At 39.7% G+C, this 26,539-nt stretch overlaps 1 protein-coding gene across 1 annotated transcript in view; it reads left to right on the forward strand.

Annotated features, from left to right (window-relative positions):
- The window catches only part of si:dkey-178e17.1 (tricarboxylate transport protein B, mitochondrial), a 52,662-nt gene extending 32,735 nt beyond the window's left edge, over nt 1-19,927 (forward strand). The window contains exons 3-9 of the mRNA XM_062024234.1: nt 285-384; nt 11,896-12,034; nt 12,099-12,183; nt 14,285-14,389; nt 16,394-16,509; nt 16,596-16,669; nt 18,446-19,927. Coding sequence (XP_061880218.1) covers nt 285-384; nt 11,896-12,034; nt 12,099-12,183; nt 14,285-14,389; nt 16,394-16,509; nt 16,596-16,669; nt 18,446-18,560 — 734 coding nt within the window. The 3' untranslated portion in view covers nt 18,561-19,927. The remainder of the gene's footprint in view (nt 1-284; nt 385-11,895; nt 12,035-12,098; nt 12,184-14,284; nt 14,390-16,393; nt 16,510-16,595; nt 16,670-18,445) is intronic.
- The last annotated feature ends 6,612 nt before the right edge of the window (nt 19,928-26,539 follow it).

A 26,539-nucleotide genomic window follows, 5' to 3' on the forward strand; every position in this document is an offset into this window, starting at 1 on the left:
TGTTTGCCTAAAACACACACATAATGTTGATGTTGGCTGCATCTCAGGGAGCATGCTAATGAGCACTCTTGACAGCTGCTGCTTTTTTCTGGTCACTTTTGCGAGATAGTTTTTCTCTTCAAGAGATGAATAAACTGTTGAAATGCTTCAAGTGTAAATGGGCTACTGTTTGCTAACAGACTAAAGTTTTTTTGTATTCAGGAAGTCTCCTTCGTGGAAGAAATGTCCTCCTACTGCCCATGTCACTGTTTTTTTGCATTACAAGGGTGACTTGTGTGTTGCAGGTGATTGCGTGAAGCAGACTGTACACAGTCACGGTGTCAAAGGACTCTACAGAGGACTCAGCTCGTTGCTCTATGGATCCATTCCTAAATCTGCTGTCAGGTATGTGGAAGGGAGTGGTCACCGAAAACAGAATCTAAATGTAAGATCTAATGAGAAGTAACAGCCTGCAGATGTTGGAAATGATAACCAATGGGATGGACAGATGGACGGATGGGTAAATAAAGGGTGCAGTTTCATACACTCACTTTCTCTCATTATAAAACTGATAAATATTAACACTAAGACCACACAATAGCCCCTGTTTGCAGATATCTTTTTATAGTAAATGTAAGAATTTTATGTAGAAAGTTAAACATTACTATTTTTGTCTTTTTATTTTATTTTTGTTTGTGTTGGTGAAAGGGTAAAGTTAAAGAGTTGAAATTTTAAAGAGACTAACTTATTATATGTTTTTTGAGTGTCTGCAAACGGTTTGTGTCTGGAGCCTTTCAAACGCAAATCTTCCACGCCCTACCCTCTAACAAGTATCCAAATTTCCCTTTTTAAAATGTACATCGTTAAATATGTATCTTGAAGCTATTTTTCCACTGTTTAAAAAAAAAAAAAAATCATAATGTATAGCTTTGCCAGTCACAACATTAATAATAATAATAATAATACATTTTACTTATAAGGCGCCTTTCTGGGCACTCAAGGACACCGTACAAAATCAAAACAATAAAATCAAATTGGATAAAAACAACAACAACAACAAAGATAGATAAGATAAGATGATTACAATGAATAAGCAGTCAGGAATAGGTGTGTTTTGAGTCTTGATTTGAAGAGGGATATTGAGTCTAAATTACAAAGGTTTGGTGGTAAAGAGTTCCAAAGATGTGGGGCAGAGCGGCTGGTGGACAATTTAAATAAGGGGACAGTGAGATGGATGGATGAAGAAGATCTTAGGGAACGTGAGGGCATGGCGACATGGAGCAGGTCAAAGAGATAAGACGGAGAGAGGTTATGGATAGCTTTGAAAGTGAGGAGAATTATTTTAAAGTGTATACAGTGTTTGATGGGTAGCCGGTGGAGTTGCTGCAGAACAGGGATTGAAGGGGGTACACATTAGGTACACTTGCCTACTTGGATCGAGCTGCATAAAAAATAGCTCACCACATGTCGCACATTGTGATATAGTGCACATGCCACGATTAGATGAATACAAGACCTAATCTTATATATTCTTGCGTTTCCTTTACCAAGTTGTAATGTCATATAGGTACTGTCTTATTTGATGAAATTAAGCGACTAATCCAATTTGTACTTGCTTGTCCATGTTGACACAATAGTCCCATTTAAAATATTGGGGACAAATAAACATGGAAGTATTTATTTTATAGACATCAGAGCAGGCAGGAGAGCATGACACGAGAAAGAATAACATCGGAGCCTCCAGGCATCGGCACAAGAGAGCAGAGCAGAAAGGAGGGGCCACTGCAAGAAATGTGTGATGTCACAGGTTGGCCGCTGTTAAAATAAGATAGCTAAACACAGCGTTCAGAGGCATCCAAAAACTGTGTGCAAGTTTAAGCCAAAATGCATGAACCTGATGATTTGATGCTTTGGCATTAACACTAGTATCCAACATTGTGACAACATTTATCAGTCAGAGAAGAGGGAGATTATCATATATCCCCTTTAAAGAACACAGATCTTCCGCCATGCTGCCTTCTACCTGCAACCCGAACTTGCACACTCCAATTATTTTAGTCCATTATCCATAATGCTTAGCAGAAATGCCATGCCGCACTTGAGAGTGATGATGTTGTGTTCTCTCACAGCAGTGACATTTACTTTCTGTCAAATGCAAGCACACACACACACAGGCAGGGTTTTACTCCCTTTCTCGTTTAATAATTTTCCCTGTTGTGTGTACATATCTGCATGTGTGTGTGTGTTTATGCGCTTGTCTGCGTGTTGGAGAGACAGATCCAGTCAGGCGCAACAAAGATGTCACTCAAACCCAGGCGGTGTCGCTCTCAGTGGGCCCCAGTCTGGGAGGCTTTGTCAGTATGTGTGTGTTTGTTTGTGGGCAATATGCTGGATATATATTAAAAATATATAAAAATGATCCCCCTCAACATTAAGTTACCTGCTATATGCTATACTTCATTTAGTACACTATCTATTAGGCTGTCTGCAGGGTTTTAAAAGGTAGTTAGGAAGGTAGTAAAAAATAAAGTCATTAACTGTATTAATTTGAATTTGACTACATATTCCATTTTAGATTATTTTTAGAGTATGTCTGTAATTTGTTTTGCAAAGAATATTTGAAAGGATTTGTGTAAATTAAATTAGATGCATTGCATTATGTAGTTTTTTTAAATACTCTCAAAATCAGTGTGGCGTTCAAATTTTCTCACATGACTGTAATTGACATTTGTAGCACTCCTTATGGACTGTGCTCAAAAGGCTTTGGAAGACATGATAGATCATAGACCTAATATATATGCAGTACAGGCCAACAGTTTGGAAACACCTTCTCATTTCAATGCATTTTCTTAATTTTCATGACTATTTACATTGTAGATTGTCACTGAAGGCATCAAAATTATGACACCTCTGAAGTGAAAAGCCTTTCAGGCGACTACCTCTTGAAGCTCATTGAGAGAATGCCAAGAGTGTGCAAAGCAGTAATCAGCGCAAAGGGTGGCTATTTTGAAGAAACTAGAATACAAAACATGTTTTCAGTTATTTCACCTTTTTTTGTTAATTACATAACTCCACAAGTGTTCATTCATAGTTTTGATGCCTTCAGTGACAATCTACAATGTAAATAGTCATGCAAATAAAGAAAACACATTGAATGAGAAGGTGTGTCCAAACTTTTGGCCTGTACTGTATATGTTTATGATCTCGACTTGGTCATTTGAGAAGCAGCTCGCCTGCTCAAAAAGTGTGGGCACCACTGACCTGTATTATATACTATCTGTCAGGACTTGGTCCCTGGCGTGGTTGGTTCTCCCAGAAAGCAACGGAAAATTGGCGCGTGCGAGGCGTGAATTTAAATACATGTTTATTTAACAATAAAAAAAGAATAAACAAAAGGCGCTCACAGTGGAGGTAGAAAACTTGGCTATACAAAACAAAAGACTTGCACAAGGGCACAAAAACTATTAAACAAAACTTACTTGGCATGAGGAAAAAGCATGAAAAAGAGCAGCATGGATCATGAGCGTGAACAGAGTGGCAGGAGTGTGAATGTGATGTCGCCAGAAAGACCAACAGAAAATGACAGATTTAAATAGTGACATGATCAGTGAAAACAGGTGCGTGACTCAAAACGTGAAACAGGTGCGTGACATGACAGGTGAAAACTAATGGGTGACCATGGAAACCAAACAAAACAAGGAAGTGAAACCAGGAACTAAAAAAAAGAGTCCAAAAACCAAGCAAAACAAAAACATGATTAACACAGACATGACAGAGCCCCCCCCTTACGGACAGATCCCAGATGTCCAAAAACAACCAACAAAAACAAGATCAAGAGTCATGGGAGGGCGGGAGGGGGACATGGCGGTGGGTCGCCAGACCCCGTGTCCCCGTATCCACCGGGGCAGAGTTAGGTGGCGGCGACGCGTAGAGCGCCGCTGTACCAGACGAGGTGGGCGACCTGGGAATGGCCACATTCGTGGCCGACGAGGAGGTCGGCGAACCTGGCGTGGCGGATGCCCATGGAATGGCCACATCCGTGGCTGACTAGGAGGTGGATGCGTCGTCATCGTGGCAGGCGGTGAAGCTTGGCGTGGCGCGTCAGGCGGCGATGCTTGGCGTGGCGAAGCTTGCCGTGGCCATGGTTGGTCTTGGTCTTGGCATGGTTGGTCTTGGCATAGTTGGTCTTGGACTTGGTCTTGGCATGGTGTGTCTTGGACTTGGTCTTGGCATGGTGTGGGGGGTCTTGGTCTTGGCGTGGCGCTGCGACTTGCGGCACTTGGCGGCGTGGAGCTGCGACTGGCGGCGTGGAGCTGCGACTGGCGGCACTTGGCATCGTGGAGCTGCGACTGGCGGCACTTGGCGTCGTGGAGCTGCGACTGGCGGCATTTGGCGTCGTGGAGCTGCGACTGGCGGCACTTGGCGTCGTGAAGCTGTGACTGGCGGCACTTGGCGGCGTGGAGCAGGTAGCGGAACTTGGTGTGGAGCTACCACGGGTGGCGCTTGGTGTGGAGTTGCGACTGGTGGCGCTTGGCGTGGAGCTGCGACTGGTGGCGCTTGGCGTGGAGCTGCGACTGGTGGCGCTTGGCGTGGAGCTGCGACTGGTGGCGCTTGGCGTGGAGCTTGTCGTGGTGGAGCTTGGCATGGAGCTGGGCGTGGTGGATCTTGGCATGGTGGAGCTGCTAGGCATGTTGATAGCCTTGGAGCAGGGCGTGGAGCAGGTGGAGGTGGCCTAGCTGGAGGCTGTGGCTTGGCAGGTCGAAAGACTGGTGGTGGCGGCCGTGCTGGTGGCTGTGGCTTGGCAGGTCGAAAGACAGGTGGTGGTGGCCGAGCTGGAGGCTGTGGCTTGGCGTGGCGATGCTGACCCACCCCACCTGAACAATTCCCAGCCCTAGCCCCCCCCTCAAGGAGCGGATCCCAGACGCGCTCCCCGCGGTCTGGAATCGTCTTTTGGGGTGGGTGGAGGGAGGTCAGGAGGGGGGCAGAATCCTCCCCTCTAAATTGTCCAAAATGTCCTTTTTTTTCTTCATGTGATTGTGTGGGTGAAAAAAAAGAAACATGTTGTGACGTGGGCGTGGCTTGAGTCTTGGGGGGCGGGGCATGACATTTGGGTGGCTTGGCTTGACAGGACCTGATTTCTAAAAACATGTCCTGGTAATGTCTTATCATGTTTTTAGAGTCTTTGGTAGGAGGCGGATGATCAAAAGAAAAAGTCTTGAAAAAAAAATCCTGGTCTGTGAAGTCATCAGGGCGAAGCTGGGCTGCCTGCTGCTTGCCTCCGCCCGGAGGGAGAGGAGCTTGCGGGAGTGACGTGTCCTCTCGGCTTGCGGAAGCCCTCCCTGACGTCCTTCGTCGGGAGTGGCGCTTCCGGGACTGCTGTGACGCAGCGAAGTCCTCGGACCAAATGGAGTCTCTGTACTCCACGGAGGAGTAGCGCAGAGTTTCCTCCTCCATCGCGCGCAGGACCGCCCAAGAAGCCTCGTCAAAAACGTCCAATTTTTGTGCGGGAGAATTTTTCTGCTGGCGACATAATGTCAGAACTTGGTCCCTGGCGTGGTTGGTTCTCCCAGAAAGCAACGGAAAATTGGCGCGTGCGAGGCGTGAATTTAAATACATGTTTATTTAACAATAAAAAAAGATTAAACAAAAGGCGCTCACAGTGGAGGTAGAAAACTTGGCTATACAAAACAAAAGACTTGCACAAGGGCACAAAAACTATTAAACAAAACTTACTTGGCATGAGGAAAAAGCATGAAAAAGAGCAGCATGGATCATGAGCGTGAACAGAGTGGCAGGAGTGTGAATGTGATGTCGCCAGAAAGACCAACAGAAAATGACAGATTTAAATAGTGACATGATCAGTGAAAACAGGTGCGTGACTCAAAACGTGAAACAGGTGCGTGACATGACAGGTGAAAACTAATGGGTGACCATGGAAACCAAACAAAACAAGGAAGTGAAACCAGGAACTAAAAAAAAGAGTCCAAAAACCAAGCAAAACAAAAACATGATTAACACAGACATGACACTATCATGTCTTTCAAAGCCTTTTGAGCACAGTCCATAAGGAGTGCTGTAAACGTCAATTACAGTCATGTGAAAAAATTTGAACGCTCTTCTTTTGTAAAGAAGAGAATCCAAATACTGTATTATAAATGCTTGCTGCAGTCCAGAAAGACACACATGGGCTACACAATGTTTTAATCTAATTTAGGTAATGTTACATAACTTAAATGAACCTTGTATCAAAATATTGTTATTTAACACACACACACACACACACACACACACACACACACACACACACACACACACACACACACACACACACACACACACACACACACACACACACACACACACACACACACACACACATGCAATTATGATAATAAAACAACATTGCAATGCAACTACATCAGCAAAAATAAATGTTAAAATGTTTTCTGATGTTGTATCTCAGTTATATTCCAAAGCAATACAAAGTACACATTTAGAAGGTTAGCTTTGTTTAATACATTGGCTCTTTTCTGTTTTATCCAATGCCCCCATCACTTTACTGTGCTACTGCCTCCTGGCCTCATACTACCCTTTTCTTTCTCCCCCGTCCCATTAGCTAATTGCCTGTCCGCCATCTTGTGAGACACAGTATGCTACTGGGTCATCAGAAAGACAGGCCAAGGATGGACGAGAGGGCTGTTCACCTCTCCTTCCCCTCAACATCTCATTCACGTCTCCATTGCTCTCTCCTGCCAGCCTCCTTTACTTAAATTAGGTCTAACTGTGGGTTGAGAGATGCAGTCAACGGATACATTTAGCGCGGCAGTTGCACAGCGGGGAGAATTGGTCAATCAGTAACCGTATGGTTGGCGGTTTGAATGAAGGATAAGCACAGAAAAAAACCTCCTTCCATTCGAACATGATACTACCTCTGACCCACCCGGAGCTAGATGAGCTTGCTACATGTATACACCCACCACTTCACAAGAGGCAGTTTAGTCAAAAAAAAGAGAGGGGCTTTGCTACACATCCTAAAATAAAGCCTGGATCCATCAAATGGATAATATACTGTTGTGGTCAAAAGTTGACATACACTTGTAAAGAACATAATGTCATGGCTGTCTTGAGTTTCCAATAATTTCTGCAACTGTTATTTTTTTGTGATAGAGTGATTGGAGCACATACTTTTTTGTCACAAAAAACATTCATGAAGTTTGGTTCTTTTATGAATTTATTATGGGTCTACTGAAAATGGGACCAAATCTGCTGGGTCAAAAGTATACATACAGCAATGTTAGTATTTGGTTTCATGTCCCTTGGCAAGTTTCACTGCAATAAGGGGCTTTTGGTAGCCATCCACAAGCTTCTGGCAAGCTTCTGGTTGAATTTTTGACCACGCCTCTTGACAAAATTGGTGCAGTTCAGCTAAATTTTGACACACGTCAAAAGTGGTAAAGGAATGGCTAAATTAGGCTAGAATTAAGGTTTTAAAATGGCCTTCCCAAAGTCCTGCCTTAAAAGTGCAGACAATGCTGAAGAAACAAGTCCATGTCAGAAAACAGCACATTTAGCTGAACTGCACCAATTTTGTCAAGAGGAGTGGTCAAAAATTCAACCAGAAGCTTGTGGATGGCTACACTGTAAAAAAAAATTCTGTAAAAAAACGGTCATTTACTGGCAGCTACGGCTGCCAAACGAAAACCATAAAATTAATGTAAAACATTGTAAACCAAATAATGATCAAAAACATTATATTTACAGAAATTTTCATGAAACGTTTTGCGGAAAAATATCGTAATTTTACAGATTTTTACAAAATTATTAAGATCAACCACCTTTAATAAAGTGACGATGCAAACAGTTCTGCAGAAAAATACCTTTATTCTACAGCATGGGTGTCAAACTCTGGCCTGCGGGCCACATTTGGCCCGCCGTGTAATTTCACTTGGCCCTTGAGGCGATATCAAATTAACACTAAAGCTGGCCCGCCGATCCTCCCGGGAGTCTTCCTTCCAGCCAGCCAGCCAGCCAGCCAGCCAGCCAGCCAGCCAGCCAGCCAGCCAGCCAGCCAGCCAGCCAGCCCCAGCCAGCCCTGGCCCAGTCACATAACATGTGCGGCTTCTGCATGCACCCACATTAGAATACAACACATACTTCATCAACAGCGATACAGGTTACACTGAGGGTAGCCGAATAAAAAACTTTAACACTGTTAGAAATATATACGCCACAATGTGAATCCACACCAAACCAGAACCCTTTGCAGCACTAAGTCTTCCGGGACGCTACAAGGTGTGTGTGTGTGGGGGGGAGGTTTGGTGGTAGCGGGTGTGTATTTTGTAGCGTCCCGAAAGAGTTAGTGCTGCAAAGGATTCTGGGTATTTGTTCTGTTGTGTTTATGTTGTGTTACGGTGCGGATGTTCTCCCGAAATGTGTTTGTCATTCTTGTTTGGTGTGGATTCACAGTGTGGCGTATATTTCTAACAGTGTTAAAGTTTTTTATACTGGCACCCTCAGTGTAACCTGTATCGCTGTTGATGAAGTATGCGTTGCATTCGCTCATGTGTGCGTACAGAAGCCGCACATATCTTGTGACTGGGTCTGAACGATGTTAGAATGGATGAAAAGCGGAAGTGACGATAGCTCGTAGAGTACGTTAAAGGTTAATTTGTTCAACCTTGGCCCGCGGCTTTGTTCAGTTTTAAATTTTGGCCCACTCTGTATTTGAGTTTGACACCCCTATGTTAGATTGTTAGTATGGACGTAGACTTTTATATAACAAGCTACACATTTAATGAAAGATAATTACTGTAATTTTACATGAATTTGAAAGTAATTTAAGAAAACAGAAAATGCTATGTATAATTAATTTTGTATTTTTCTGTAAAAAAAATATACATAGTTTGTCATTACTGGCATATTACTTAAAATAACAGGCGGATTGTTTATTTACTGATAATGTCTTCAATTCTACAGTTGTATAAACTATTTTTTTTTAAATAGAAAAATTACAGTAGAAATTTAGAAATTAACCATAAAAATAGGATTTTTTTTTTACAGTGTACCAAAAGCGCCTTATTGCAGTGAAACTTGCCAAGGGACATGTAACCAAATATTAACATTGCTGTATTTATACTTTTGACCCAGCAGATTTGGTCACATTTTCGGTAGACCCACAATAAATTCATAAAATAACCAAATTTCATGAATGTTTTTTGTGACCAACAAGTATTTGCTCCAATCACTCTTTCACAAAAAATAAGAGTAGTAGAAATTATTGGAAACTCAAGACAGCCATTATATTATGTTCTTTACAAGTGTATGTAAACTTTTGACCGCGACTGATGTGGGGAGCTTTAAGTTTGGATATTTTAGTTTTTTTGTTTTTTTTAAAGGGGGGGTGTTAATAAACTAATCTAGCATGGTGTTGCTGTTAAATTGTGACTTCAATGTTAGCACTATAGCTCACATAGCTTTGCTAATGTTTGTGTACCCCTGTCCCCTTAATGTTAAGTGGTTGTATTGTATGTGATATGTGCAATCTGCTCGACAAGTGCAGAGTTACAGTGTACAGAAGGTACCTCAGTTTTTGTTATTTTTCAGTTCAAGGTTTTAAGTTAAAACTGAATTGTATGAAAATGCAAAAATGTTCCCCGTAGGAAACACTGGCAGTGGAGATTTTGAGGTCAGACTGACAGCTTAAGAACAAATTGGCTGTCCAATTTAATGAATAGTGTCGTCTGCAGACATTGCAGTGTAATTTTCTTACGTTTAGCCTGATGGTGAGAGAAAGATGTATGTTTTGGGATCCAAACCTGGTAGTGTGTGACCAGTGTGACAGCAGAGCAGATGTGGCGAGTTAATGAGCAGAGGAAAATCGTGCAATAGAAAAGCAGATGGATTTAAAAAATGAGAGTTATTAGGGAACCACGTAAACATCTTTAGCAGACTGGCAAAAGCCAAACAAGAAAACATAGCACTCGTCTCTCCTCCCCCACATCTTTTTGATAGATTTACTGGACAGAATCCTCCCGATCCCACCTATAAATAACCTTCTTGTAAAGGACATGCTGGCAAAACAATGTTTGATTGCATTGACGTTTCAAGCCCATCTCTTCCCGTCCATGGCTGCCTTCTCTCATCACTCACTAGTTATTAAGGCACACCGGTTAGTTTGTAGCGTCTTTTAGAGGTCCATGCAGAGCTTGCAGCGCTTTCTGCACTTAAATAATGTAGTCTTTTGAAATGGTTTTGCCCAGCATCCTTGCTTTTCTTTTATCCTGAGCACAACACAATAGAGGTTTGCTGTCTAATTCTAGCTAAATAACACTTGTTTTATTGTGTGTCTTTTATAATCTATAACCTGGGTCTGCAACCTTTACTGTCAAAAGAGACATTTTGCAGCCTCTTCCACTAAAGAAAAATGGTATAGAGACATAACACAGCTTATAAACTTTAACAATTTTTAATCTTTATTTTTGTTTTATTGTACAGGAAAATCAATCTGTCCATGTAAAATGTAAAACACAGTTTCCTTTTCTCTTTTCTTTTTTGACAAGTATTCATGGTTAGCTTACCCAAAGAGTTGCACACTCGAGAAGCTGAACTGAACACACAGGCTTCTTATATCGTCTACTTGCCTCCCAGCATACACAAGACTTTAAAACAACGTTGAGAACTACCTGAATTAGGTCCTGACGTTGAGCAACTCAAACATAACGTTGGAACAACATGCTTTTTAACGACGTTTAGTCAATGTTGGGTTCTGACGTTGATTTGACCATTGAATTTTGGGTCATTTCCCAACCAACAATGTGGATGCAACGTTGAACATCAACGTTGTCTCAATTTACAAATTCCACTATTTTGCAACGTTGTTTCATAGTCAGTTTTAAAGGACATGCATGTATAATTAACGTTGTTTTAATGTCTTGTGCCTGCTGGGTCCTCGTGCCTCAGAACTCTGCCTGTTTGCATTCACGGCAGTCGGAAATCATAGAACTCTTTTTAAAAATGCTAACTTTTCTCACTGCGGGCCCTGTGATGAGGTGGCAACTTGTCCAGGTTGTACCCTGCCTTCCGCCCGACTGCAGCTGGGATAGGCTCCAGCACCCCCCGCTCCCCAAAAGGGACAAGCGGTAGAAAATGAATGGATGGATGGATGGAGTTAAAAATCTAAGGGAGCCACATTAAGTAGGCAGAAGAGCTGCGGGTTGCAAACCCCTAGTCTATAATGTTTTGTATGCTTTTAATTTTTACTGTCAAAATGAATACAATTAATTTGATTAATTGTTTAATTTTGCATGCGCAAACAGTCAAAAAATAAGGAAATGTATATGCACTTACCGGTAATGCATTTATTACTACACTTTTGACAAAAATATTTTCTAAACAAGTGTGTGTATAGTGTTGCCTCATTTTTTGTACTCAAATGTTCAAATCATGATTAGCTGATTAGCGTAATCCATATTGCCTTGTTTGGCTCCACGTTCTTTCTTTTGAGTTAACATTTTCAATGACATTTTTACTCATGATAGTTTATTTGCCAAAAAATTTTGTTTTTGACAGCTCAACTTTTTAAAGAATGGACTAAAAAACATTTTTATTGAGTATTGTTTGTGTTATGGTTTATTGTCATTGTAGATGGCGACCATCCCACTTTATGAAAACAGTTTTCTATAAAGCTATATTATAGCTAAGATATTTTACAAATTATCTTTCCCCCCACAATTGTTTTAACAATTTAACATCCAATGCTGTGTCGCAAAAGAAAAAAAAACGCCATAACAGCCATGCTGTTTGTTCTCTATTAGATCATAAACAGAATCAACAGCTGCAGTTGCAGTCAAAACGTGCTTCCAACCTGTTTTGCCAAACTGCAGACATATTGACAACTGTTTACATATTTCTGCTCAGGTTTGGTGTGTTTGAGTTCCTCAGTAACCATGCAAAGGACAGTTCAGGCCGACTAAACAGCACTCAGGGTCTGCTGTGTGGACTTGGAGCTGGGGTGTTGGAGGCCGTGTTGGTGGTTTGTCCCATGGAAACCATCAAGGTAGGACTAGGATATAGACTATTCAGTGTTCAGTATTTTACTGTTTTTTCCCCAATCTCCCAAGGTCAAATTCATCCATGACCAGACTTCGGCGAACCCCAAATACAAAGGTTTCTACCATGGAGTCAGAGAGATAGTTCGAGCTCAAGGTACATCCCATCGTCGTTTATAGAAAGAGTATGGCCAACCCTGTTTCAGGCGATCTCCTCGATGATTGGTCAAAATGCACTCACGTGACTGCAGGGCACCATGTTTGCTACCACTTTAAGCTGATGCTATGTATTTGCGGTGTTTCCTCGTTTATTTTTCGACGAGTAAAAATGGAATATTGTGCAGCATGGGGCTGAATTGCGGAAAGCTTTTATATAGTTTTCCCAACAACCCGGAAAGAAGACAAGTGATGGTTTGCTGACAGCACTGGAGAGCCACCAACTACAGTGTCTTGTGCGAGGTAAACACATTTTTTTTCAGGCGAGAACACACAAAAGCTAACACAAATGATAACAGAAGAAATTATTACATTTTAGAGATGGTTTGACAAAAACCGGCAGTCCTTGCATCTCATCCATCCATCCATCCATCCATTTTCTACCGCTTATTCCCTTTAGGGGTCGCGGGGGGCGCTGGAGCCTATCTCAGCTACAATCGGGCGGAAGGCGGGGTACACACTGGACAAGTCGCCACCTCATCGCAGGGCCAACACAGATAGACAGACAACATTCACACTCACATTTACACACTAGGGCCAATTTTTAGTGTTGCCAATCAACCTATCCCCAGGTGCATGTCTTTGGAGGTGGGAGGAAGCCGGAGTACCCGGAGGGAACCCACGCAGTCACGGGGAGAACATGCAAACTCCACACAGAAAGATCCAGAGGCCGGGATTGAACTCACGATTACTCAGGACCTTCGTATTGTGAGGCAGACGCACTAACCCCTCATTAAAACTAAAATTTTGCAATCGGCATGGCGTGGTGGGTAGAGCAGCTGTGCCAGAAACTTGACGGTTGCAGGTTCGCTCCCCGCCTCCTACCATTCCAAATTACTGCCGTTGTGTCCTTGGGCAGGACACTTCACCCTTGCCTCTAGTGCCACTCACACTGGTGAATTAATGAATGAATGATGGGTGTTGGTCGGAGGGGCTGTAGGCGCAAACTTGCAGCCATGCTTCCGTCAGTTTATCCCAGGGCAGCTGTGGGTAAAAATGTAGCTTACCACCAGTTGTGAATGTGGAGTGAATGAATGATGGGTTCCCACTTCTCTGTGAAGTGCTTTGAGTGTCTAGAAAAGTGCTATATAAATGTAATCCATTATTATTATTATCGGTAACAGCAGAAGAGAAAGTCAAACACAAATACAAATAGACAAAGTAGACATTGAAAGAGTAAAATATCGTACAAATGGTCAAAATTAACTGGAAATCTCATTGAGAAAATATTCAACATAAAGTGACAGAAAGAAATACATCAATAATGAATTAAGTAAAATTTGTTCTGGACCAAAAATTACTCCGTATTCTCTACTGCTCGCTAGTGTTACTATTTATGAATTATTGTGCAGAAATATGGGAAAATAGCACACTTTTTTTTTGTTATTTTCCCATATTTACACTTATTCACTTACCATGTCACAAAAAAAAAGATCAGTTAGAATAATACATATTGTTGGCTAGCGAGAACATTCGAACCCGTTATTTATAGAATCAAAATCATTGAAATTCAATGATATGTTGCATTTCCAAACAGTTAAAATTATGTTCAAAGAAAAGTGAGGGTAATATGTTTTTTTTTGGGTCGTTCTGTGTATTTTTTTTTTATGATTATTGACCTCGTAAGGGACAAGCGGTAGCAAAATGGATGGATGGAAGGATCTGTCGGGAGTGTGTTGCAGTGTCTTCTGGTCACAAAACTCTGCAGGAATGTAGCAGCAGAGAGCATCAAATACATTTGCACAGTTACTTTCACAAAATAAAAACATGTTTTATTGTAAGTTTATGAGCTAGAGTATGTTTAGAACTATTTTGAGACGTATTAGTTTGGTTTATTTAGCTAGGAAAACTAACGTCAAAACGAATTGCATGCTTCTGGGCACACAACCTTGGTAGCAAATATGGCGTCTGTGGTTTAGTTGGCCATATTCTCTTCATATCCAACTCTGGTTCATCAAGTAGTAGCTGACCTCTACTGGCTAAACTTGGCAATGCAGCTTTAAACAGTGCCACATTTTGTGTCCTTGGTTATGCCTGAACAGGTTTGAGAGGGACATACCAAGGTCTCACTGCCACTGTGCTCAAACAAGGCTCCAACCAGGCCATTCGCTTCTTCGTGATGACCTCGCTGAAGAACTGGTACAAAGGTCAGCACACTCAAGTCTACATGTGTGGAAAGTTTTCTGAACCCACCAGACTCTATTTGCTCTCTCACGGTTGGACATCCAATTTATTCGATTTACGTTTGACATTACTGAAGTCCGGAGGTTTGAAAAATAGGGTAGTCCTAAAAAAAACCACCTAGTGTATAAACCCAATTCCTGCAAGTAATGACAAATATTTGTAATAAACATTGATTGATTATTTGATAGACGTCTCACCTGAACTCTCTTGCTAACTTAAAACAGCAGCACAAGTTATTTGCACCGTATTATTGATGGACCATTATGTGGAGACGTCCAGTAGTGTCTCTGCTTGTTATGCATGGTTTTGTGCCTCCATGTTTATGTTCTGGGATGCCGTCATTTTAGTGCCGCCCATCCATTTCGCTGCATTTCTCAATATTTTATTGTAACCAGGCATTTATTTTTAATAACTTATATAAATAAGGAAAAAATAGTTAATTGTGCCTCGTCTCGGTGCTAAATGTAATCTGATTCAACACCTGCAGCAAGTGCTTGAAGGTTATATTATTTAAGTAATGTAGCCTACTGATAGAGGCACGGACAGTCTGACACTTTTTTCAAACGTTATTGTTAACCTTAACACTCCAAAAGCAGTGCTCAATTCCAACACACACGCACACACACACACACACACACACACACACACACACACACACACACACACACACACACACACACACACACACACACACACACACACACACACACACACACACACACACAAACACACACACACATTCTTGTATTTGTTACATACATACTACGCATATATAAAAAGGTAAACTTTTAGTTAATTGTTGTTGTTTTTTTGTTTTTGTTTAGAATTGGTTTTTAATTTTCATTATTTACTTCAAGTTATTACAGTATGTCTTTATATACATATTTATTTATTTTTTTTTAATTCATTTTGCCAAAGGGGGCACATTTCAATTTCTTACACAAACATGCACTTTTAAAACCGACACACAGTCAATTTCAAAAATCCCTCCTTTTTGGGACCACCCTAATTTTGATAGATTTCACCACCAGGCGTGCAAATGAGACATTCTCTATTAGATGCAATGGTTTCCCGTATTGGGACCATGATTTCAGTCCTAACTTGTTTACCGGTCCTCATATGGAAGATACTTTTCCCTGTTGATGTCTCAAGAAGGGTAGAAATACAAGAAGACACACACACGCACACTTTTCGCCTGGCTTTCGCCACAACAGCAATACATCACTTCCTCATTATGCCCCAATTATGGTGACAGTGAGCAGGGTGAATCTGCGAACCCGCAAGCATGTCATTTTTTTGCACGTTCTTTGTATTGCTGCGATAATTGTGACAGTTTGTTGTGGATTTAATTTTTGTATTGTTGAATTTATTTGTTAGGTATAATTGTATTTATATTATTAAAGTATTTAAATGACCATTGAAATACTTTAATAAGTATTTGAAGGGAAGTTGAATAGTCATTCAACTTCCCTGTCACAAAATATGTATATTATAATATACAAACCGTTTCAGAAGTACGCTATTGGTTGAAATGTAAACAATACCTAACCCTACTAACAAGCACCTAATACTTTCTGTAGTTGAATAACCAAACGCCCTATTACCCATCCATCCATTTTCTACCGTTTGTCCCTCTCGGGGTCGCTGCAGCCTATCCCAGCTGCAATCAGGCGGAAGGCTGTGTACACCCTGGACAAGACAAGTCACCACCTCATGGCAGGGCCAACACAGATAGACACACAGCATTCACACTCACATTCACACACCATCCATCCATCCATCCATTTTCTACCGCTTATTCCCTTCGGGGTCGCGGGGTACCGCACCCCTATGAGGAAATATGTTTTTATAAGCATTTTACACATTTAACTGCATCCTCCTACTGTACCTGTTTAGCTCCTAAAGGAGTTTGAATGATATAATTCTTAGTAAATATGACTTAATCATCAGTTTTCCCCTCCCATTAGGCGATAACCCCAACAAATATATCAATCCTTTGCTGACTGGAGCGTTTGGAGCCATTGCTGGAGCAGCCAGTGTGTTTGGAAACACTCCTTTGGACGTCATCAAGACAAGGATGCAGGTACAGCTTTACCAGACATGTTGATGTTGATTTAGGAGTGTTCTAGACACCGGCATGCAATACATTTTTTCTTCTTCTATCCTTAGGGTCTGGAAGCGCATAAGTATAAGAGCACACTGGACTGTGCTGTGAAGATCCTGCGCTATGAGGGCTTGGCAGCGTGAGTGATGTTTTGTTTTGTTTTGTTTTTACTCAGATTAGAAGAGAATATTACTATTGTAGTGATTCTTCCTGCAGAGAAACAACAAAGCGGTTTAATCTCTTTTAAATTCTATTTATTAAGGGACACTTTTCTTCATTCATGTACAAAACCCAAAACCAGTGAAGTTGACACGTTGTGTAAATGGTAAATAAAAACAGAATACAATGATTTGCAAATCCTTTTCAATTTATATTCAATTCAATAGACTGCAAAGACAAGATATTTAATGTTCGAACTGAGAAACTTAATTTTTTTTGCAAATAACTATTAACTTAGAATTTAATGGCAGCAACACATTACAAAAAAGTTGGTACAGGGGCATTTTTAACCACTGCGTTACATGGCCTTTTCTTTTAACAACACTCAGTAAACATTTGTTTTTCAGGTGCAATTATTTCCCATTATTGCTTGATGTACAGCTTAAGTTGTTCAACAGTCCAGGGTCTCCGTTGTCGTATTTTACGCTTCATATTGCACCACACATTTTCAATGGAAGACAGGTCTGGACTACAGGCAGGCCAGTCTAGTACCCGCAATATTTTACTACAAGCCACGCTGTTGTAACACATGGCTTGGCATTGTCTTCCTATAATAACATTGCTTGGATGGCAACATATGTTGCTCCAAAACCTGTATGTACCTTTCAGCCCTAATGGTGCCTTCACAGATGTGTAAGTTACCCATTTCTTGGGCACTAATACACCCCCATTCCATCACAGATGCTGGCTTTTGGACTTTACGCCTATAACAATCTGGATGATTTGTTTCCTCTTTATGAAGGAGGACACCACATCCACAGTTTCAAAAACAATTTGAAATGTGGACTCGTCAGACTACAGAACACTTTTCCACTTTGCATCAGTCCATCTTAGATGAGCTTGGGCCCAGCGAAGCTGGCTGAGTTTCTGGGTGTTGTTGATAAATGGCTTTTGCTTTGCATAGTAGAGTTTTAACTTGCACTTACAGATGTAGCGACCAACTGTAGTTACTGACTGGGGTTTTCTGAAGTGTTCCTGAGCCCATGTGGTGATATCCTTTACATACTGATGTCGCTTTTTGATGCAGTACCGCCTGAGGGATCGAAGGTCCGTAATATCATCGCTTACATGCAGTGATTTCTCCAGATTCTCTGAACCTTTTGGTGATATTACAGACCGTAGATGGTGAAATCCCTAAATTCCTTGCAATAGCTCATTGACAAATGTAGTTTTTAACTGTTGGACAATTTGCTCACGCATTTGTTCACAAAGTAGTGACCCTCGCCCCATCCTTGTTTGTGAATGAGTGAGCATTTCATGGAAGCTGCTTTTATACCCAATCATGGCACCCACCTGTTCCCAATTAGCCTGTTCACCTGTGGGATGTTTCAAATAAGTGTTTGATGAACATTCTTCAACTTTCTCGGTCTTTTTTGCCACTTGTGCCAGCTTTTTTGAAACATGCTGCAGGCATTAAATTCCAAATGAGCTATAATTTGCGAAAAATAACACACTTTTCCAGTTTGAATGTTAAGTATCTTGCCTTTGCAGTTCATTTAATTGAATATAGGTTGAAAAGGATTTGCAAATCATTGGATTCTGTTTTTATTTACGATTTGCCAACTTCACTGGTTTTGGGTTTTGTAGCCAAAGGCAACTCACAGCTTTTCTACACCACAATAATAAGCATATTGTTATAGGAATAGGTCAGTCAACACTTAGCATTATTAACTATTAACTTGTTCTCCATGATTAGTTTCTATAAAGGGACCGTTCCTCGTCTGGGTCGCGTGTGCTTGGACGTGGCCATTGTGTTCATCATCTATGAAGAGGTGGTCAAGGTTCTCAACAGAGTCTGGAAGACGGAATGAACTGCTGGACAGCTACTACCTTCTTCTCCTGCTTCAGTTTAGTGGACTTGTTATATTTTATTATCATAAAGCTAGCTGCTGCTGCCAGCTTAAAGACAGAATGTTAAACTTTGTAGTCAAAAAATAGAAGCTCTTTGCTGCCCTCATCTGGCTGGTTGGCGTACTTGCATCGTTAAGACAGTCCATGGTCAATTTCACTCCTATTATAAAACCTGATTTATGCATTTGAATCAACTGGAATCTTCAAATCAAATTGTTACCTTTTCTTAGCAGTACATACTTAATAGTTACTTAGTTTGTAATCTAATATGCTCAAACGGTGCTTAACTGTTGCAGTTGTTCCTTGTTGCAATGCATTCATTTATTCAATCACATAAACTACAGTCGCATTCATAAGCAGAGCCTTTAACAGAATGAGTTGACATTTAGAATATAATGATTTTTTTTTTTTTATAAAAACAATACAGATTGTATTTTTTTCCGATTTCCCAGCATGACACTTTTATTCAAAATTAATTTATTCTTGTGCCAAATGTGTCAACAAAATACTCGGTCTGCCTATTAACTGAATGTTGTGTATCTAAATGTTGTTGTTTTTTAAGTCAATGTGTCACCACGATTCAATCTGGATTTAAAGTTGTTTAGAAAAAAAAAAAATCCAATTGTTGTTTTTAAAGTGTAACTGTGAGAGCCAACACACAGACCTCAAAGTTGTTGTTTTTTTTAACTCCGGGTGATTTATTTGTCTTTTGGTTTACATGTATTTTTCAAATTATTGCTTGTAATTCTTTAAGACAAATAGTTTCTTGTGAAAATTTAGTTGGGAATTATTTAAAAAAGTTCATTAGAAAATATTATGCCTAGAAATTCAAAAACAAACAACAAACGTTTATTTTGCATGCAACATTCCACGATATTCTCATGAAAACAGGTTTTTAGTGCCAAGCTTATTTCAGAGAGTACCTAGGATCTTTCACTTGTGCCTTTGTGTTGACGATTTAATTAGTATTACTTATTTAACATTCCTGACAAGCAGTCATGTTAGAAAAAAAGTTCAACACTGTGAAACATGACTGCGAGTACACAATGAATGTGTATCATATGTGTTTCCATAGGGCCATAGAACATGTGTACTGACTGCCACAGGTTCATGTGCGTCTTTATGAAGCCTTTGTGCAATAAACATTGTCCTTGGTGCACAGTGTCCTTACTCATCAAAAAATGAGTTTTAAAAGCATTGTTATTTTGTTAAGTGATATATTTCACACTTGACGGATGGTCATGATTCTCTTTTTCTGTCTTTTGTTTTGTCTTCTGAAGAGAAAAAATGGATTTACGTACAATATGATTCAGCCTCCATTCATCCTTTCAGCTCTAAGATGTCTGATCCCGCCCAAAAATGGCTACATTTTGGTTAAAACGTTTAATTGGTATGTAATCAGTCTTTTGATATAAGAAAATGACATCTTTTGCAGCATTTAACCTACTCAGTGGCCTTGTGGTTAGAGTGTCCGCCCTGAGATCGGTAGGTTGTCAGTTCAAACCCCGGCCGAGTCATACCAAAGACTATAAAAATGGGACCCCTTACCTCCCTGCTTGGCACTCAGCATCAAGGGTTGGAATTGGGGGTTAAATCACCAAAAATCATTCCTGGGCGCGGCCACTGGTGCTGCTCACTGCTCCCCTCACCTCCCAGGGGGTGATCAAGGGTGATAGGTCAAATGCAGAGAATAAATTCGCCACATCTAGTGTGTGTATGACATTGGTACTTTAACTTTAATTTACCCCATTTGTCTTGTAGCGCCCTCTGGTGGCCCATTTGTATGTATTGCTTTGTTTCATGAATTCCCTTCTCTTGTTTGTGACTCCTGTTGCTTCTACTGTATATGCTTGTCATAAGGCAAGGTACGTTTATTTATAGAGCTTAATTCAAAGTGCAAGATGGAAAAAAAAGAAAATAAAGCAATCATAAAATATAATCATAATTTAAATTAACATATTAGATAAAATATGTTCAGTTGTCATGTACACAAATAAGTGTTTTCAGCCTGGATTTGAACATTGCCAACGTTGAGGCCTGTATCACATCTTCTGGAAAACTTCTGGATTTTAGAGGCATAATAACTGCGTGGGTTCCCTCCCACCTGCAAAGACATGCACCTGGGTATAGGTTGATTGGCAAAACTAAATTGTGTGATTCTTGTCTATCTGTGTTGAGGTGGCGACTTGTCCAGGGTGTACCCCCACCCCCCATTTTCTTTCCCATGAATTAGTTTTAGTGGCAAACATTCATTGAACTCAAGTTTAATTAATACAAGTAAAACTCGTTTCAAAAGAATAAAAAAAAAGGGTGAAATATTTTTGTAATGGGATGGTCTCTTCAGGTCAGTACAGTACAAGAAAAAACAAAAAAACCCAATAATAGATATTAAAGTGACTGCAAGATTTCTGCCGAGAGGGTGCTAATTTTCCAAAGTGTTCTAAGCATTATATCCCGCCCTCTCACAGTTTCTTCCGCATAATGACATAATTAGGTAGTCATACTTGCCAACCTTGAGACCTCCAATATCGGGAGGTGGTTATTTACCGCTAGAATTCACTAACTCGAGTATTTCATATATATTTCATACATATATATATATATATGAAATACTTGACTTTCAGTGAATTCTAGCTATATACATATATATATTTATTTTATTTACATAAAAGAAATACTTGAATTATCTATCCATTAGATGGCAGTATTGTCCTGTTTAACTTCTCTGTTCATGACTGAGAAATCATTTCGGCCACCGTGTTCAATGGAGAAGTCTGTTCTACATATTTACAGGCAACATACACCTTCCACTTCGAACTGTCCTGGATGAACTGAAATTCTTGTTTCCATTCGTTTTACTGCGGGGTCGTTCTCCCAGGATGCAGACGGACAACTCCGGACGAAACGTGAAGGTATGATATGATTTATTCTCCATAAATCATACACAGTCAATACAAACCGACAGAAAACAAAGAAGACGCAGGAAGCTAAGGCGAGACTTAGCACAGGAATCAAAAGCATAATAACCAGAATTCATCCAACGTAACTGTTGCTTGTAGCAAATAATGAAGCCAGACCGAGTGTGGCGCACAACGTGAATAAATTGCTCTCTGATTAATGCCCTGCAGCAGGTGAGCGTGCCGAACACTAATCAGAGGTAGGTGAAACCAATCAGCAACCATGGTAACCTAAACAAACCCAGGGGTGCACAAAACAGGAACTATGTGAGTCCAAAACTAAACAGAATGTGAATAAACAAAACATGATACGGGCAACGGATCATGACACATGAAGCTCATCGAGAGAATGCCAAGAGTGTGCAAAAAGGTCATCAGAGCAAAGGGTGGCTATTTTGAAGAAACTAGCATATAAAACGTGTTTTCAGTTATTTCATCTTTTTTTGTTAAGTACATAACTCCACATGTGTTCATTCATAGTTTTGATGCCTTCAGTGACAATCTACAATGTAAATAGTCATGAAAATAAAGAAAACACATTGAATGAGAAGGTGTGTCCAAACGTTTGGCCTGTACTGTATATATATATATATATATATATATATATATATATATATATATATATATATATATATATATATATATATATATATATATATATATATATATATATGTATATATATACATATATATGTATATATACATATATATGTATATATATATATATATATATATATATATATATATACATAAATATATATATATATATATATATATATATATATATATATATATATATATATATATATATATATATATATATATATATATATATATATGTATATATATATATATATATGTATATATATATATATATATATATACATAAATATATATATATATATATACATAAATATATATATATACATAAATATATATATATATATATATATATATATATATATATATATATATATATATATACAGTGTATGTATATATATATATATGTTTATGTATATATATGTATATATATATGTTTATGTATATATATATATATATATATATATATATATATATATATATATATATATATATATATATATATATACATGTATATGTGTATATATATATATATATATATATATATATATATACAGTGTATATATATATATATATATATATATATATATATATATATATATATATATATATATATATATATATATATATATATATATATAATTAAGCACATAAGTTAAGGTACTACTGTAAATGACTCAAACTTGAATTTTTATATACAAACCCCGTTTCCATATGAGTTGGGAAATTGTGTTAGATGTAAATATAAATGGAATACAATGATTTGCAAATCATTTTCAACCCATATTCAGTTGAATATGCTACAAAGACAACATATTTGATGTTCAAACTGATAAACTTTTTTTTTTTTGCAAATAATCATTAACTTTAGAATTTGATGCCAGCAACACGTGACAAAGAAGTTGGGAAAGGTGGCAATAAATACTGATAAAGTTGAGGAGTGCTCATCAAACACTTATTTGGAACATCCCACAGGTGAACAGGCAAATTGGGAACAGGTGGGTGCCATGATTGGGTATAAAAGTAGATTCCATGAAATGCTCAGTCATTCACAAACAAGGATAGGGTGAGGGTCACCACTTTGTCAACAAATGCGTGAGCAAATTGTTGAACAGTTTAAGAAAAACCTGTCTCAACCAGCTATTGCAAGGAATTTAGAGATGTCACCATCTACGGTCCGTAATATCATCAAAGGGTTCAGAGAATCTGGAGAAATCACTGCACGTAAGCAGCTAAGCCCGTGACCTTCGATCCCTCAGGCTGTACTGCATCAACAAGCGACATCAGTGTGTAAAGGATATCACCACATGGGCTCAGGAACACTTCAGAAACCCACTATCAGTAACTACAGTTGGTCGCTACATCTGTAAGTGCAAGTTAAAACTCTCCTATGCAAGGCGATAACCGTTTATCAACAACACCCAGAAACGCCGTCGGCTTTGCTGGGCCTGAGCTCATCTGAGATGGACTGATACAAAGTGGAAAAGTGTTCTGTGGTCTGACGAGTCCACATTTCAAATTGTTTTTGGAAACTGTGGACGTCGTGTCCTCCGGACCTAAGAGGAAAAGAACCATCCAGATTGTTATAGGCGCAACGTTGAAAAGCCAGCATCTGTGATGGTATGGAGGTGTATTAGCGCCCAAGACATGGGTAACTTACACATCTGTGAAGGCGCCATTAATGCTGAAAGGTACATACAGGTTTTGGAGCAACATATGTTGCCATCCAAGCAACGTTACCATGGACGCCCCTGCTTATTTCACCACGTGTTACATCAATGTGGCTTCATAGTAAAAGAGTGTGGGTAGTAGACTGGCCTGCCTGTAGTCCAGACCTGTCTCCCATTGAAAATGTGTGGCGCATTATGAAGCCCAACTTAAGCTGTACATCAAGCAAGAATGGGAAAGAATTCCACCTGAGAAGCTTAAAAAATGTGTCTCCTCAGTTCCCAAACGTTTACTGAGTGTTGTTAAAAGGAAAGGCCATGTAACACAGTGGTGAACATGCCCTTTCCCAACTACTTTGGCACGTGTTGCAGCCATGAAATTCTAAATGAATTATTATTTGTAAAAAAAAAATAAAGTTTATGAGTTTGAACATCAAATATCTTGTCTTTGTAGTGCATTCAATTGAATGTGGGTTGAAAAGGATTTGCAAATCATTGTATTCCGTTTATATTTACATCCAACACAATTTCCCAACTCATATGGAAACAGGGTTTGTAATTACTATATTATTATAACTTACATTTTTATATAATTTTGGCCCAAAACTAAATCATGTGAAATAAATTGTTCAATATTGATTGTTGTGAGGAAAGGGGCTGGGGGTCAAAATAATAAATGTAACATAATTAAAACATAACAAATCTTTCTGCCACAACTCTAACCGGTGATCAAACCCACTATGTCTAACACCGAGTGCCACAATGACCACATATTAGTGTTGTTTTTTATTGTTCTCCTGCCTTCCCTTTTATTTTGTGCCCGCATTTTCCCTGTTGAGCATTTTTGTTTCAGTTCACTCTTCCTGGGCGAGGGGCGGCCCTTGAGGCACACCTGCAGCTAATCAGTTCATGGACTAGTTCAGCTTGGCCTTGCCGGTTATTCTTTCCTGTTCCTTCCGCATCGCATGCGTTTGCTTGACCTCCATGTCCGGGTACGTTTTTTCACCCTTGTTATCATACACCTAACCTCCGTGTGTTTTTTCTTTCCTTCCTGAGATGGAGAAGATATCTGGTGTGGACTTTCCCCTTGCCGACCTCTGAGGTTCCTGCTTATCGGCTGTTATATGGTGTGTGTTTCTGCCCCATTACCTTTTTGTTAACCTTTTTGGACTTAAAGACTCCTTTTTTTGATTCGATCTTGCCTCCCGTCTCTGCATCTGGGGTCAACACCTTGACCGAGTCCTAACAATTTGGCTGTTATATTCAAAAAGTGATGGAGCAGGAAGGGACTAGGAATACATATGTTATGGGTGTACAGGGGAAGAAGACGGCACAGACAACAGGGACGTCGTTTAACTCTATGTTTATTTATATATATACAGTCGCGATCAAAAGTTTACATACACTTGTAAAGAACAATGTCATGGGCTGATGTAACAGTTGGTTGGGGGGTGCATAATAAATTAAAATAACATAACATAATATGTTATTTGTTATTTGATTAAAGTTCTGTGGTTATCTGACCACAGAAATTTCCCCCAGAAGGTCTTATCTTTGTCCATGTGATGTCAGATGAAACAAAAATGTTGCTGTTTGCCCACAATACCCAGCAACTCCGAAGGGAATAGGCTGTAGAAAATGGATGGATGGATATGTTTGGAGCAGAAAAGGTGAGGCCTTTAATCCCAGGAACACTACGCCCACCGTTAAGCATGGTGGTGGTAGTATTGTGCTATGGGCCTGTTTTGCTGCCAATGGAACTCTTGCTTAAAATGGGACAATGAAAAAGGAGGATTACCGCCAAATTCTTTAGGACAACCTAAAATCATCAGCCCAGAGGTTGGGTCTTGGGCGCAGTTGGGTGTTCCAACAGGACAATGACCCAAACACACGTCAAAAGTGGTAAAGGAATGGCTAAATCAGGCTAGAATTAAGGTTTTAGAATGGTCTTCCCAAAATCCTGACCTAAACGTGTGGACAATGCTGAAGAAACAAGTCCATGTCAGAAAACCAACAAATTTAGCTGAACTGCGCCAATTTTGTCAAGAGGAGGGTCAAACATTCAACCAGAAGCTTGCCAGAAGCTTGTGGATGGCTACCAAAAGTGCCTTATTGCAGTGAAACTTGCCAAGGGACATGTAACCAAATATTAACATTGCTGTATGAATACTTTTGACCCAGCAGATTTTCTCACATTTCAGTAGACCCATAATAAATTCATAAAAGAACCAAACTTCATGAATGTTTTTTGTGACCAGCAAGTATGTGCTCCAATCACTCTATCGCAAAAAAATAAGAGTTGGAGAAATTATTGGAAACTCAAGACAGCCATGACATTATGTTCTTTACAAGTGTATGGAAACTTTTTTCGCGACTTTATATCATATATATAAATAATAAATTAAGTGTCTAAAATCCAAACTGAGTGTGTGGTGTGCAACTATGTGTGGAATTAAAAGCTGAGTGTTACCCGGAAGTGTTGAACGAGGTGCGGAAGTCCAAGGGAGGGCAACACAAGCCCGGAGGTCCATGAGACAGGCAGGAAGTCGGGGCAATAGCGAGGCGTCAAAGTTCGTGTCCAGGCGGGAGGTCGAGATCCAAGATGCAGCCAGGGAACCTGAGGGAACGCGGGGAGATGAGACACACAGCTCGTGACGTGGGAACGAAGGTAGGCTGCAAGGAGGCAACAAGGAGGAACACGAGACAAATTAACA

Source organism: Entelurus aequoreus, linkage group LG17 (assembly GCF_033978785.1).
Source record: "Entelurus aequoreus isolate RoL-2023_Sb linkage group LG17, RoL_Eaeq_v1.1, whole genome shotgun sequence".
Taxonomy (NCBI): Eukaryota; Metazoa; Chordata; class Actinopteri; order Syngnathiformes; family Syngnathidae; genus Entelurus; species Entelurus aequoreus.